Source organism: Lagopus muta, chromosome 10 (assembly GCF_023343835.1).
Source record: "Lagopus muta isolate bLagMut1 chromosome 10, bLagMut1 primary, whole genome shotgun sequence".
Classification (NCBI taxonomy): domain Eukaryota; kingdom Metazoa; phylum Chordata; class Aves; order Galliformes; family Phasianidae; genus Lagopus; species Lagopus muta.
Window position 1 is genome coordinate 18,997,204 of NC_064442.1, and position 15,125 is coordinate 19,012,328.

Genomic DNA, 15,125 nt, shown 5'->3' on the forward strand with positions numbered 1-15,125 from the left:
CAGAAGGCCTCCAGATTGGTCAGGCAAGATCTGCCCTTGCTGAAGCCATGCTGACTGTCTCAGATCACTTCTTTGTCTTGTATGTGCCTTAACATGGTAACCAGGAGGATGTGCTCCATGATCTTCCCAAGCACAGAGGTGAGGCTCACTGGCCTGTACTTCCCTGGGTCACTCTTTCTCCCTTTTTTAAAATGGGAATAATGTTTTCCTTTTTCCAGTCACCAGGGACTTCACCAGACAGCCATGATTTTTCAGACATGATGGAGAGCAGCTCGGCAAACACATCAGCCATCTCCTTCAGAACCCTAGGATGCATATCATCCAGCCTCGCAGACTTATGTACACTCAGATTCATGAGGAGGACTTGGACTTGTTCCGCTGTTACAGTGGGACGGAATCTGCTCCTCTCACCCACACTTAGATGTTCAGGGTCCTGGCAGACGTGGAGGATCCTGACCACCAGTGAAGACTGAGGAAAAGTACTTACAGAGCACCGCAGCTTCTTCTGTGTCTGAGGAAGCCAGCTCTCCATTCTCATTTATCAGAGGGAGAACACTCCTTCTGTCTGTCTCCTATGTACCTGAAGAACTGCTTCTTATTATTTTTCACATCCCTTGCCAAGTTCAAATCCATCTGTCCCTTGTCTTGAAAGTGCAGTGGAAGACAGTTAAAGCTTTTCTGAAGTTCGGGTACACTTACATTCACAGCTTTTCCCTCACCTACGGGAGGCGGGTTAACTGTTCACAGAAGGAGATGATGTTGGCCAACCTCCCTGGCTATTCCCGATCCCTTGGTTGTCCCCTAGGGTCTGGTCCCACTCTCAAGATGATCTGCTCCATGACATTCCCCACACCAAGGTCAGGCTGACAGGCCTGGAGATTCCCAGATCTTCTTTCCAACCCCTCTTGCACATGAGTGTCACGCTTATGTACACAGGCCGTCTCCTTTCTTCTGAGACCTCCCCTGTTGATCAAGACTGCTGATAGAGTCATAGAATTGCTCAGGTTCGAAAAGACCTTAAAGACCATCAAGTCCAACTGCAACTTAACCATACTACCCTCACTCTAACAGCCCACCACGAAATCATATCCCTGAGCACCACATCCAAATGGTTTTTAAACACATCCATGGATGGTGATTCAACCACCTCCCTGAGGAGCCCATTCCAGTGCTTCACAACCCTGTCTGTAAAGAAGTTTTTCCTGATGTCCAATCTAATCTTACCCTGGTGAAAGATAGTGGAAAGCAGCTTGATGAGCACTTCTGATTCACATTCAACTTGCTGCTGACCAAGACCCCCAAATCTTTTTCAGCAGGGCTGCTCTTCAGCATCTCAACCCCCAGGTTGTATCTACTGTTGCCGCTGCCCAGGTGCAGAATCTCAGGCTGTTGGTGATTGATGGACTTCTGTACTTCCAGGTGGAGCAAGAAATCCCAAACAAGTTCAGGGTTGGCTGGGAACTGATTGTTAGTGCACTCACTGTCCTTCAACTCCAGGCACCTGAGGTGCCAGAGCCCAACATCACTGAGGAAGACAGAGGCAAAGAAGGCATTAAATATCTCTGCTTTGTCCATTTCCCTGTTGGTAAGGCGGCCATTCTCATCAAGTAACAAACAAATGTTCTCTCTGGTTCTCCTTTTGTTGTTAACATATAAAAAAAATGGTTTTATTGTTTCCCACATATCGGCCAGTTTCAACTCTACCTGAGCTATGACTACATTTCTCCCTGCAGAAGTGAGCAGTAGTCTTCCCGTGTTTCCTAATCTTGCAGCCATACAATTTGTTTTTTTTAAGCCTAAGCTCTGGAAGAAGATCCCTGTTCAGCCAGGCTGGCCTTCTGCCCTGCCTGCTTGACTTCGACGCTTTGTAACTGCCTGTTCTGTGCTCAGAGAGGTTCCTAAAAAGTGACCAGCATTGAAGGACCCCACTGCTTTTAAAAGCAGTTTCCCAGGGGACCTTACCAAATTGTTCTCTGAGTAGCCCAGAATCTGCTCTCTCCATCTCTGGGATAGAGGCTTTGGTGGCAGCTTTCCTCCTATCACCAAGGATTTTTAATGTGACTGCCTCATGGTGGCTAAGGCCAACATGGCCACCAATCACCTCTTCACCCACATGTCTGTCTGTATTCAAAAGTCACAGAACCAGGAGGGCTCTGTTTCTTTCCTTTCTTCATCACCTTCCTTCAGGTTGTCACAAATGATCTCCTCTCTTACACTGGGAGTGATTTTGCTCCCCCAGCCCCTACCTAGAGGTTCAGGGACACGACGGCTGTGGGAAGCCTGACTGAGGCAAAGAACTCACTGAGTACCTCTCTTAGCTTCAGCAGTGGCAGGTAGATCAATCTGGCTACATAAGAGTGAATTATTTCTAGCTCAGTGGGCCCATGACACTCCAGGCCACCAAGGAAGAGATGCAACCCATAGATGTGCTTTGCAATTGAGGGGTGGATGTGATCATGGATGCTATTTCATGGTTTATCCATGAATGTGAAATATGTGTTGTAATTAATCAAAACAAGCAAATAAAGCCCCTTTGTATGTAGGACGATGGCTGAAATATAAATATGGGTGGCCTGGCTGGTGGATTGTATCACACTCCCACATAATTTGCCATGGCAAAGGCCATGTGCGTACAACAGTGGAAGCAACCCGATGGCTGGAAACGCATCCCGTGCACCATGTTCCTGCCCAAAATACTATCCTGGCTCTAGAAAAGCAAGTCTTGTGGCAACATGGAGCCCCAGAAAGAATTGAGTCAGACAAAGGGATTCATTTCCAAAACAACCTTATAAGCACTTGGGCCAAGGAGCGTGGCACTAAGTGGTTACATCGCATCCCCTGCCGCGCACACCCACCAAAATCAAATGGTACAGTGGACTGTTCAAGACTACACTGAGAGCAATGGGTGCTGGGACATGCAAACAGTGAGACACGCATCTAGCAAAAGCCTCCTGATTAGTCCACTTTTGGGGATCTGCCAATGAAGCTCGTCCTGCCCAGTCAAACCTCTTGTGTACCATAAAAGGGGATGAAGTCCTGGTGGTGCACATAAAGAACACGTACCCAAAGGCAGTTTGGGTTACTCGTGCCTTAGGAAAAGGCAAGCCTATTCATGGGATTTCTTCTGCACAGGGACCTGGGTGCACGTGGTGGGTAATGAGGAAGGATGGGGATGTCTGTGTGTACCTCACGGTGATCCGATGCTGGATGAGAACAGCCAAGAACTTGAATAGCATGTTGCATTGCTACATAATACTGTATGTCACCATTGTTACGGTTGTTGTATGCCTTGCTAACAGTATTACAGTAAGAAGTACCCAGGTTAAAGAAGGACAAACTGATGGAACCAGAACTAGCTTCTGCATGCAGTAACCCAACTGTGAATCGTTCCTCCTGTGCCAAAGGACTGTTATGACAGGTAGAGCTCACAGTTATGGACTAAATGAACTCCGTGGACAATTTACACTCTATCCCAGCCCACAGTGACCATTGCACATGATTATTATATGTACCATTATTATTAAATAATTATAACCATTTTGGACAGTTGGACAAGATGTTCTCAGAGGTCTTTTCCAAACTTAATGATTCCCTGATTCTGTGATAAGGCTCATGCACAAATAGTGCTACTATCTGTGAATAACAACAACAATGGAAGTGATATTAGTAATAATATTACTGCCATTAGTAATGGCAGTAATGACGGGGATAGTAATAGTAGGGGATAATAATAGTGAATTATAATCTTAGTATATATTATACAGTATATATCCCCTACAATAATAGTGATGGTGATAAGAATAAAAAGAATAAAAAGAATAGCAGCATCCTGAACAACAGTATCCCAAATAACCACATCCCAAACGCCGATATCCCAAACAACGGCATCCCAGATTAAATAATAATGACACACACCCCGAATAACAAGACCCCAGGCGACGCTTTGCCCCTAAGCTCCTCAACTCCCTCTGCAGGGCTGCAGACCCCAGTGTTTCAGGAGAGGAAATCCTCCTCCTCCATCCTTTCTTTATGGGGGGAGGAGGGGTGGTGGGGGGGTGAGCCACGTGGGTGCATCGCCCTGAAACCCGGCGGCCGAGCATCCCCCAGGCCGCGCGGTTCCGCGGGCCGCCGCGCTCCCCGGTGCCTTTAAGCGGTGGCGGTGGCCGTTCTCGCACGCCGCTGACATCAGTGCGGCGTCCCCAGGCTGCGCATCCCGGCCTGCGCCAGCAGCGCCATGGCGGCCAGCCCGGCCTACGGCGAGGAGAAGGGGGGGTCCTCCAGCCTGGGGGAGCCCGAGTACGGCCACGACCCCGCCAGCGGCGGCATCTTCGCCTCCGACTACAAGAGGTGGGGACGCGGGGACGCGGGTGGCACATGCGCGCGCACACACACAGCCCACGGGGACAATGGCTGCAGGCTGGCGGTGACCCCACCTCGGGATGGGGACACGGATGGAGATGCGGCATCTTTCTCAAAAGGGGAAAGCTGCGTTTTGGAGTACGGGGTGTGGGGAGCGGTGGGGATGGGAAGCAGCCTCCTCGCTGTCCCCAGAGGGGGACGTGGCCTCCAGATACGGACCCGGCTCCCTCAGCTGGGATCCGCTGGGGCACGGGGCGGTGGGGCTGCAGGGTTTCCATGCCCTGTGCTGGGCATGCAGTGCCCAATGGCAGGGGGATGGCAGGTGCCACTTGCGGCCAGCAGGCTTCATGGGGCTGGGGGATATGGGGCAGTGTGAAGGGGGGGGGGGGAGGATGGGCAAAGGAAGAGGGGAAAGGAAGGTCCCCCCCCACTCTCCTGGCAATGTTCCCCAGCCTGGCATGGTACCCAGTCCGTTACTGGCAGTACTCCCCTTGCTAGCACTGTCCCCAATCACTGATCCTCACAAAATGTCCCCCACTTTGTCACTGACCCCCTTCAATTCAGCACTGTCCCTCAGGCTGGCAGTGTCCCCTACCCCAACCCCTTGCGTATGTCCCCCATGCTGGCACTGTCCCCTCACCCCCTGGCAACGTTCCCCATCCTGACACTATCCTAGACTATGCTGTGTCTCCCACTCTGTCACTGTCCCCCATCTCAGCCCTCCCAGCAGTTTCCCCAGTTCCTGACCCCGTCTGGCAGTGTCACCCATCCCTGATCCCCTGACAATGTCCCCCACTCTGACCATCTGCCATTGTCCCCTCACCTGCAGGCAATGTCCCCCACTCTGTCACTGTCTCCCACCTTTGCTCTATGCAGTGTCCCCTACTCTGTTGCAGTCCCCCTCTCTGACCTCCTGACGGATTCACCAATTCTTGACCCCTTGGCAAAGTCCCTCAGCCTAGCAATGTCCCCCATCCCTGACCCCTGGCAGTGGCTCCATCACCCACATGCTGCTCCGTCTCTCTGTGGCCACATGGGATCTGTTGCTGTTCCCATGAGTCCCAGGTGTCACCCGTCACTCTACTGGAACACCCACAGCTGTCCCATCCCTTCAGGGATGTCCCCAGAAAAGACTGAGCCACTCAGAGTCCCCAGAGGAGCATCTCCATGCCACATTCCCACATCCTGGAGGCAGGATGGATGGCACTTGGGACCTCACAGCATCTTGGTGGCCTTGTTGGGTTGTCACTGCAACCCAACCCAAAGCCCAGCATCAGGTTTCAGGAGGAGGAGCGGAGCCACAGCCCTGCCACCATCCCTGCTGTCCCCAGGACCACCCCCAGCTGCAGCAATGCTCTCACTGCCACCTGTGCAGAAGCTGCTGCGGCCAAAATCGGTGGCAGGCAGTGATGTGGCTGAGGAGGTGACTAGCCCAGTGCTGGCCACTGAGGCCGGGCCGCCCACCTGCTACAGCGCGCTGCGTGCTGACGAGTTGCGGCCACTGGCAGCCCCCAAGGATGAGGTGGCTGCCAGCACCGGGCAGCCACCGCGGTAAGAACTCCCCAGGGAGCCCCCAGGGATAGTGACAGCGGTGGCCGGGGATGAGCATTGTTCTAGGAGGTCCTGGGATGTCGCGTGCCCCAGAAGACTCACCAAGCAGTGGAGTTGTTTTGGTGCAGATCTGTCCTGGTTTGGGAAAATTGCCATTTTGTGGTGAAGATGGGGCTGTTGTGGGTAGATGCAGACTTGCAAGTCCCTCCTGGTTTGGTGGGGACAGATATGTCTTATAAAAGGGGACATTGTTGGCAGTCAGCCTGATAAGAGTTGATAGCGGTGACAGGTGCTGGATGTGCCCACACCAAGAAGAGCACAGGGGAAAGGTTCTTTGTTGGGGTGCATGCACACCAGAGTGCCCAGGAGGGGACAAGAGACATCAAGCCGATGACCAGGAGGGAGACAGGGTTGGTGGCCAGTCACTCCAGCTCCTTTTGCATGCAGCTGTAACCCAACTCCTGTTCCATCAATATTGCACAGCCCCAAGGGGTCAGGTTGCAGGCATCTCTCACCATGGGAAAGGGCTAAAAAGAGGGCTAAAAAGGGCTAAAAGTGGCCAGCAGCACTTTCCACCCTGATGTGGTGCAGGCATGATGACCTCAAGGAGATGCTGGACAGCAACAAGGACTCACTCAAGCTGGAGGCTATGAAGAGGATCGTGGCGGTGGGTTGCGCTGCGTGCAGTGCTTTGTGTGCCATGCCGGGCTGTGCTGTGCCGTGACGTGCCACACCAGCCACCCCGAGTCACACCACTGCTTCCTTCCCTAGATGATCGCCCGGGGCAAAAATGCCTCCGACCTCTTTCCAGCCGTAGTGAAGAATGTCGCCTGCAAGAACATTGAGGTGAGGTTGTTCCTGGGGTTTGGGGTGCTCCCTGTTTGGGAGGGATTTGGGAGTGTTTGGTCTCCATCTCGCAGGTGAAGAAGCTGGTATATGTGTACCTGGTGCGCTACGCAGAGGAGCAGCAGGATCTAGCCCTGCTCTCCATCTCCACCTTCCAGCGGGGCCTCAAGGTGGGAATCCTTCCTGCCCCTTTCTGGGGCTGGCAAGAAGGCCGTAAGGCTGTCCTGGCTCGTTGCAGCAATGCATATATCCCAGTAGGACCCCAACCAGCTGATCCGTGCCAGTGCTCTGCGCGTCCTCTCCAGCATCCGTGTGCCCATCATCGTGCCCATCATGATGCTGGCCATCAAAGAAGCTGCATCAGACATGTCCCCATATGTGCGGAAGACAGCTGCCCATGCCATCCCAAAGCTCTATAGGTAATAGGATGGCTGCTGAGAATGAGAAAAACACACTGAAAGCTCTGCGCATCTTCTTGTTGCTAAATTTTGGGGGCGCAGATCTTGGTGGTGGGGTCTCAGCTGCTTGGTGCCAAGAGGGATGGGGGGCTTGGGGGGCTGGTTACATGCCCACCCACACCAAGCCCACTCTTCTCTTGCAGTCTTGACTCAGACCAGAAGGATCAGCTCATCGAAGTCATTGAGAAGCTGCTGGCAGACAAGACCACGGTGAGCTCTGGTTCTCCCTTATCCCCAGATATGAAGATGCTGTTGTCCCTGCTGAGCCAGCATCCTCCTGGGGGTGCCACCATCTCTGCAGTGCCAGCTTCCTCGCTAGGATGTCACCATCCCACTGATCTAGCATCTTCACAGGAATGCAGCCGTACCCACAGAGATGGCATCCTACAAAGATGCCACCATCCCTATCAAACCATCATCCTTGTGGGGAAGTCCTCTTCCCCACAAAACCAGCATCCTCTTGGAGATGCCACCATCCCAGTGAGCCACCCCAACTTTCCCTCCACAGCTGGTGGCCGGCAGCGTGGTGATGGCATTTGAGGAGGTCTGCCCGGAGCGCATCGACCTCATTCACAAGAACTACCGCAAGCTCTGCAACCTGCTCATTGATGTGGAGGAATGGGGCCAGGTGGTGATCATCAACATGCTGACCCGCTATGCACGCACCCAGTTCCTCAGTCCCAACCAGAACGTGAGTTTGAGAACCTTAGGGCGTCCTGTCCATCTTGGAGTGTCCCCAGCCACCTTGACACCAGGGATGCTCCAGTGCCCTACAGCTGTGGTTAGGGTTGTAGAGTGAAAGTGGGTATTGCTGGCAGGAATCCCTACTAGAGGAGAGTGCAGAGAAGGCTTTTTACGGCTCCGAGGAAGAGGATACCAAGGATGCCAAGGCAGAGGCAGCTTCGTTGGCCAAGCGCAAACCCTACGTCATGGACCCCGACCACCGCCTGCTGCTGCGCAACACCAAACCCCTTCTGCAGAGCCGCAATGCTGCAGTGAGCCCAGTTCTAACCCTTCTTGTCCCCCGGGCCATCAGCAGTGTTCCTTAGCCTTGGGCTCACGATATGCCCACCGGGCAAGAACCCACCAGGGTGCTGGGAATGTCTTGAGAGGTCTCCATGGTGGCATTCCCCAGGGTTCAGCTTCCTCCGTGTGCTGCTGGGAGGGACATTAGGGGACACAGCAATCCTCCATGAACCACTGGGGACAGGCATGTGTCTCCCTGCAGGTGGTGATGGCTGTGGCACAGCTCTACTTCCACCTGGCACCTAAGGCAGAGGTTGGCGTCATTGCCAAGGCACTGGTGCGGCTCCTGCGGAGTCACAGGTATGTGGCACATGGGTTTTGGTGGTTCTCCACCAGTGAGATCCACGGGGAGGCTCAGACATCCCGGATAAGGGGTGGAGGCATTGTGGTAGCACTACCTTGATGGTGAGTCTGCTCCTGATGGTAGTCCACAATCTGTTCCGACAGCGAGGTGCAGTATGTTGTGCTGCAGAATGTGGCCACCATGTCCATCAAACGGCGGGTGAGTCTGCGTGCTGGTGCTGGAGGAGTCAGCCTTGTTAACTCTGGAGTGGAATGAGGACTGTCTGGCAGCCAGTCACCAGGGCAACCTGCCCATGGGTGAGCATGGTAGAGACAATGATGGTACTAATACCTCTGGCTCTCTGCGCAGGGAATGTTTGAGCCTTACCTCAAGAGCTTCTACATCCGCTCCACGGACCCCACACAGATCAAGATCCTCAAGGTGAGCTGGAAACACCTGGCAGGGCCCAGGACTGGGGACTCTGGGGCACCTTGGAGCTCTGCAACATGGAGCAGCCATCCTCCATGCTAGAGGGACAGGTGGGCACCACGGGCTCAGTGTCCTCAGGTCATGTCCTCAAGCAGACTCTTTTCCTTCTTCCTGCAGCTGGAGGTGCTCACCAACCTGGCCAATGAGACCAACATCTCCACCATCCTGAGGGAGTTTCAGGTATGTCATGGCCACAGGCAGATTTAGGCACCATGTTGCCACTGTGGCATGGCTCTAGGTGCCAAAATGCCACTGTGGGGGGGCAGAGGAGAGCCCCAGTGGGAGGAGAGAGCTGAAGCTGTGCCAACCCCATGGGTGGCTTCAGAAAACCCCAATGGAAGGCCACCACATGGTGGGGATACCCAGTGCTGGCACACAAGTGACATGCTCTGCCTGTGCAGACCTATATCCGCAGCATGGACAAGGATTTTGTGGCAGCCACCATCCAAGCCATTGGGCGCTGTGCCACCAACATCGGCAAGGTGCGGGACACCTGCCTCAATGGTCTGGTCCAGCTCCTCTCCAACCGGGATGGTGAGCACACAAGGTGGGGGTGAAATACGGGCTCCTTGCCCCTCAGGAAGGATCCCCCTGAGGCTGAGTCTCTACCCACAGAGCTGGTGGTGGCTGAGTCCGTGGTTGTCATCAAGAAGCTGCTGCAGATGCAGCCAGCTCAGCACAGTGAGATCATCAAGCACATGGCCAAGCTCACCGATAACATCCAGGTGGGTCAAGGCATGTGTGTCCTTCTCTGGAGGGGAGAGGGTGGCAGCGATGCCACATACGTGGGATTCTTTTGCAGGTGCCGATGGCGCGGGCAAGCATCCTGTGGCTGATCGGAGAGTACTGTGAGCACGTGCCCAAGATCGCACCTGACGTGCTGCGCAAGATGGCTAAATCTTTCACTAATGAGGAAGACATCGTTAAGCTGCAGGTCATCAACCTCGCGGCCAAGCTCTATCTGACTAACTCCAAACAGGTACCCTGTGACACGGCCCCATGGCCTGCCTCAGTTTCCTTAGCCCAGAGACTGGCCCTAAGCATGTCCCTCTGTGCAGAGCAAGCTGCTGACCCAGTACGTGCTCAACTTGGCCAAGTACGATCAAAATTACGACATCCGTGACCGTGCTCGCTTCATCCGCCAGCTCATTGTGCCCACCGAGAAGAGTGGGGCCCTCAACAAATATGCCAAGAAGCTCTTCCTGGCTCAGAAACCCGCTCCCATCCTGGAGTCCTCTTTCAAAGGTACCCAATCTGCTTGCAGGGTGTGGGGACATGGGGTGAGCTGTTCCTGAGCTGCAATCACTTCTCATTCTGCCATAGACCGGGACCATTTCCAGCTGGGATCCCTGTCCCATCTGCTCAATGCCAAGGCTGTTGGGTACCAGGAGCTGCCAGACTGGCCAGATGAGGCTCCAGACCCCTCTGTGAGGAATGTGGAGGTGTGTGGGGCACCCCAGTGTACATGGGATATACTAAGGTCAGGACATCTTGCTGAGGTTTTGGGAGAACTCAGAAGGTGCCACATATCCCCTCCCTGGTGACCACACAGCCACTTTGGGTGAGAACCCTAACAAGCCTTGTGTCAGCAGGTTCCTGAGTGGACCAAGTGCACCAGCCGGGAGAAAAGGAAGGAGAAGGTGGAAAAACCTTTCTACTCTGACTCAGAGGGGGAGTCGGGGCCCACAGAATCAGCAGATAGTGGTGAGGACCCGGTGGAGCCATCATGGTGGGGCATCAAGCAGAAGACATCATGGCCGGGGTCACCACGCTGGGGACATCCCATCGCACAGGGGAAGCTGGGATGTGATGGGGGATGCGGGGGTGCTGTAGGATGCCATGAGCAGCTCTGGGGACATGGGATGCAGTGGGACACTGTGGGGTATGGTGGAGATGTAGGGACAGAGCAGTAGGACTGAACCATGTTCCCTGCAGAACCTGAGTCCGACAGTGAGGAGAGTGGCAGCAGCAGCAGCTCTGGCACCTCCAGCTCCAGCAGCGACGAGGAGGATGAGGAGGAGGAGGAGGAGGAAGAGGAAGGCAGCGGGGAGCAGTCAGAGGACAAGGAAGGGGAGGAGGAGGAGGAGAAGAGGAAGAAGAGGAAGGAGAAGGGAGGCCCCCGGAAGGCATCCCCAGGGAGCGTGGGCAGGTAAGCCGGGGAGGCTGGATCCCTCCCAGCCAAGTTGGTGGCATGGCCTTCCCTAAATCTTCCCTCTCCCTGCTGCTCCAGTGAGGAGGAGGAGGCTGAGGGAAAAAAGGTGAAAAAGGCTGCAAGGCCACAGGGGAAGAAAAGTCGTGCTGAGACCTCATCAGAGGAGGCCAGCGCCTCTGAGAGCAGCTCCTCGGGATCAGACTCTGGCACTGAGGCACCAACCGTGGTGGAGGCCAAGAGGAGGAAGACGGTGAGGACTGGGCCGGGAGGAGGTTGGGAGGATCCCTGCCCTCTGCTCACCCCATGTCTCTGATGTCTTGTAGGCCCCTAGCAGCAAGGCCGGCCCCAAGGAGATTTCCCTGCTCGACCTGGATGATTGTGAGTGGCTGAATGGGATGGCCATGGTGGTGGCTCTGGGGAAACTGAGGCATGAGTGTCTGTAGGGGAATGCAGGGATGTGTGGGGTCTTTGGATGAGCAGGAATGGGGACAGAGATTGTGGGATGGACAGCTCCTGTCTCTTGAGGCCGGTTGTGAGGAAGGTGACTGTGCCACCAGGATGTCCCCTGCTGCATTCCTCCTGGGGTGGTGCCTGAGGGACTTCCCCCTTGTGACTATGCCACCAGGGCTGTCCCCATGTAGCTGTCCCCATGTGATTGATGTCCCTCTGCTGTTTCCTCACGGGACTACACCACTGAAGCTGTCCCCGCGTGGTGTCCCTCTACTGTTGTCCTCATGGGGATACACCACTGAGGCTGTCCTCATGTGGTTGGTGTCCCTCTGCTGTTGTCCCCATGTAGCTGTTTCCATGTGCCTGTGCCACTGACATTGTCCCCATGTGGTATCCCCATAGGACTGTCCCCATAGGACTGTGGCTGATTGGAGCTTTCTTAACCCTTTCCTCCCCCCACAGTCACCCCCCCACCTCCCCAGCCTGTCCCCTCTAGCAGCATCATCTCCACCAGCCTGGTGACTGACCTGGAGGGCCTCACGCTTACCGACACCTCCTTGGCACCTGCCGTAAGTGTCCTCTACGTTCCTCCCATGGGCTACACAGACCCCTGTCACCCAGGGGATGGGCTTGGTGGCCCACATTGTCCCGTGGTCCCTGGCAGCTGCTGAGCCCAGCGTTTGGTGCGGTGAGGACATATGAGCTGCTGCACCGCATGGCGGGCGAGGGGCTCTCAGTCGAGTACTGCTTCAGCCGCCGTCCCTTCCCGGGAGACCCGCACATGGTGGCTGTCCAGATCCAGATCTCCAATAACACCGACGCCGAGGTGAAGAGCCTGCGGGTCAGCGAGCCCAAGCTGCTTGCGGGCATGCGGATCCAGGAGTTCCCTGAGATTGGTATGGTGTAGCACAGCACCGGTGCTTTGGGGGTGCAAGGGGACAGTGGTGGAGGGGAGGTGGGACACAGTGGCAGCGCTGTGCTTTCAGAGAGCCTGGCACCCGGGGACACAGCCAGCGTGGTGATGGGCATTGACTTCTGTGACTCCACCCAGACAGCCAACTTCCAGCTGTGGTGAGTGACTGGGTAGGAGGGGACAGGAGGGGTGTCTCAGGGGTTGGGGACAGTGGGATGGGTAGCAACATCTCTCCAGTGGACACAGGGCTGCAGGGAACAATAGATAGCAGGACAAGACTTTGGCTACACCAGTGGTTGGGAGACAGCAGGACAGGGTACGAAGGAGCCGAAGGGACAAGGAATGGCAAGACAGGGACTTCAGGGACAGCTAGATGGGCATTAGGGGACAAGGGATACCAGCACAGAGCACTGGAGTACCCCAGACACAGCAGGACAGGGTATGGTGAACTCCAGCAGACAGTGGGGCAGGCACAGTCTCTCCAGGGGATGGGGACACCAGGATGGGCCCCAGGGTCCTTCCAGGGGATGAGGAAAATGGCATGGACACGGGGTGCTCCAGAGGACAGTGGGACAGGCACTAGGATACAAGGATGTGGAAGCAGTCCCAAGTCCAATCTGATGGAATCTCCTATTCCCCAGCCATTTTGTGCCTCGGTTTCCCTCCAGTCATTGTCCTGCATGTGATGGCTTAGGGCTAGGATCAGGGCAGGAGGAAGTAAAGTCTTCTCATGCATTCCCTCTCACCCGCTTGTGTCCCCAGCACCCACACGCGCCACTTCTACGTCTCCATTCAGCCACCGGTTGGGGAGCTGATGGCCCCTGTCTTCATGAGCGAGAACGAGTTCAGGAAGGAGCAGGGTGAGTGGCGACCAGGGCCAGGCTGGGGGGTCACCCACCATCCCCACGGTGGCACTCACTGCATGCTTTGTCCCCCTGCCACTTGTGCCGTGGCCCAGAGCACCTTGCGCGGCGGGGTGAGGGTAAGTGGCTCTAGAGTAGCTCCCTTTGTTCCCCTCTGGCACCAGAGTAGCCCTGTGGGGTAGTGGGACATCTCAAGATCCTGTCCACGGGTCTTCACAGGGTCCCCATACCCCTTCCCGTTTGGCACAGGAACATCATGTCACTTCGTGGTAAGTGACAGGGACGCCCTGGCCCTGTGCCACCACACTGTAAGAGATGTGTGAGCTGGAGATGCCAGGTTATGGTGGGTGCTCAGTGCCTGTGGAACCTGGCTCCATCACCTTGCACTGCTGGTGCCTGGAGGAGCCCATCCCTAGAGACATGGGACATGGCCACAGCCTACCACCACCAGGCAGGGTGACAGGGACAAGCCTGGAAAGGATCATGGAGGAAAGGTTTTCCCAAATCCAGCTCTGCCAAGCTAAAGAGGAGCAACCGGGACAGGGAGTCAGGACCTCACTGAGGATCCAGAGGTGTCCTGGGACAGAGCTGAGCTGGAATGGGAGAGGACAGGACTGAGGGCTTGGCTTGAGGACAGCAAAATGGGTCCTGGTGGGGACATGGCCACTACTAGTGGTGGCCAGAGATGGGCAGGGCATCTGCTGCCTGCTCCAGGGAAGCTGACGGGCATGAGTGAGATCACAGAGAAGCTGACACTGCCTGAGAAGTGCCGGAGCGACCACGCCATCGTCCAGCAAGTGACCTCGGCTGCCAACGTGGGACGTGTGCCCTGTGGAGCTGACAACGAGTACAGGTAGCCAGACACCTTGTAGCATCTCAGCTTCCCTGGGAGTGGGACCCACTGCATGGACAAAGTTGGGGTCTGGACATACATGGTTCTCTCTGCAGCCCTACCCAAGTGAAATCAGCTCCCTTATGCAGCTTCCTATAGGACAAGGGGCCCGCGTGATCCCTCACACAAACCCCCTACGGCAGTGGCTGCGGGTGGCAGACACCTCCCCGCTCCCCATCCCAGGGACAGGGGCAGGGTGGCAGTGCAGGCTCAGCTCTCCCTGACGCCTCATGTCTGCTGGCGGACAGGTTTGCGGCCAAGACGGTGACCAGCGGGAGCCTGGTGCTCATCACCCTGGAGTGGCGGGAGGGAGCGGCGGCCCAGCTGACCGTCAACAGTGAGAAGATGGTCATCGGCACCATGTTGGTGAAGGACATCATCCAGGCCCTGGCGCAGTGACGGCCGGCCCCTCTGCACTCCTCCACCCCTCTGCCCCGCGTTGCTGTCCCCAGATCCTCTTGTCCCTATTACAGGGCTATTCCCTGCCCCAGCCTCCATGGAGCGGGTCAGGATGATGTCCCTCAGTGGAGATGCAGTGGCTCCTACCACCCGTCTCTCACCAGTCGCCCCGTGTAACTCTATTTATTATGGCCAATAAAGCTCTCCTCCAGCCCGCAGCCTTCTCCTCCGCTGCGTGTGTGCAGGGATTGGGGCAGTCCCAGCGGGTGCCCTCAGCATCGGGGACAGAGCCCTCATGGGGAGACCTCGCCTCCTGTACTTGCAGGGCATATGCATGAGCAGGAATGACTTTGTACGCTGTCTGATAACGATAGAGGACCCTGAGGTGAGGTGTGAGGAGAACACTGCGGGCACAGAGGCGGCGAGGCGCTGGCACTGCTGCCC

The 15,125-nt window shown here is 55.8% G+C and overlaps 1 protein-coding gene across 2 annotated transcripts; it reads left to right on the top strand.

Moving 5' to 3' along the window:
• The first annotated feature begins 4,059 nt into the window (after positions 1-4,059).
• On the top strand, positions 4,060-14,899 carry AP3B2 (adaptor related protein complex 3 subunit beta 2). 2 transcript variants are annotated; one of them, XM_048956342.1, is made up of 28 exons: positions 4,060-4,347; positions 6,502-6,577; positions 6,682-6,756; positions 6,831-6,926; positions 7,015-7,175; positions 7,358-7,424; positions 7,723-7,905; positions 8,033-8,209; positions 8,443-8,540; positions 8,688-8,742; positions 8,893-8,964; positions 9,130-9,192; positions 9,414-9,546; positions 9,628-9,737; positions 9,815-9,991; positions 10,071-10,257; positions 10,336-10,454; positions 10,605-10,716; positions 10,948-11,161; positions 11,243-11,414; positions 11,488-11,542; positions 12,077-12,183; positions 12,279-12,510; positions 12,601-12,685; positions 13,290-13,387; positions 13,486-13,509; positions 14,105-14,243; positions 14,531-14,899. In XM_048956342.1, exons 1-28 carry the CDS (start codon positions 4,235-4,237, stop codon positions 14,679-14,681), a joined length of 3,351 nt encoding a protein of 1,116 aa, XP_048812299.1. In that variant the 5' UTR covers positions 4,060-4,234; the 3' UTR covers positions 14,682-14,899. The 2 variants fall into 2 exon arrangements, with proteins under 2 accessions (XP_048812299.1, XP_048812300.1); XM_048956343.1 differs by lacking the exon at positions 13,486-13,509.
• Positions 14,900-15,125: the final 226 nt, after the last annotated feature.

Coding starts and splice junctions, on each gene's coding strand:
- AP3B2 (XM_048956342.1), top strand. CDS start 4,235: ATGGCGGCCAGCCCGGCCTACGGCGAGGAGAAGGGGGGGTCCTCCAGC. Junction 8,210..8,442: donor TGCAGAGCCGCAATGCTGCA/GTGAGCCCAGTT, acceptor GTCTCCCTGCAG/GTGGTGATGGCTGTGGCACA. Junction 13,510..14,104: donor CCTTGCGCGGCGGGGTGAGG/GTAAGTGGCTCT, acceptor TGCCTGCTCCAG/GGAAGCTGACGGGCATGAGT.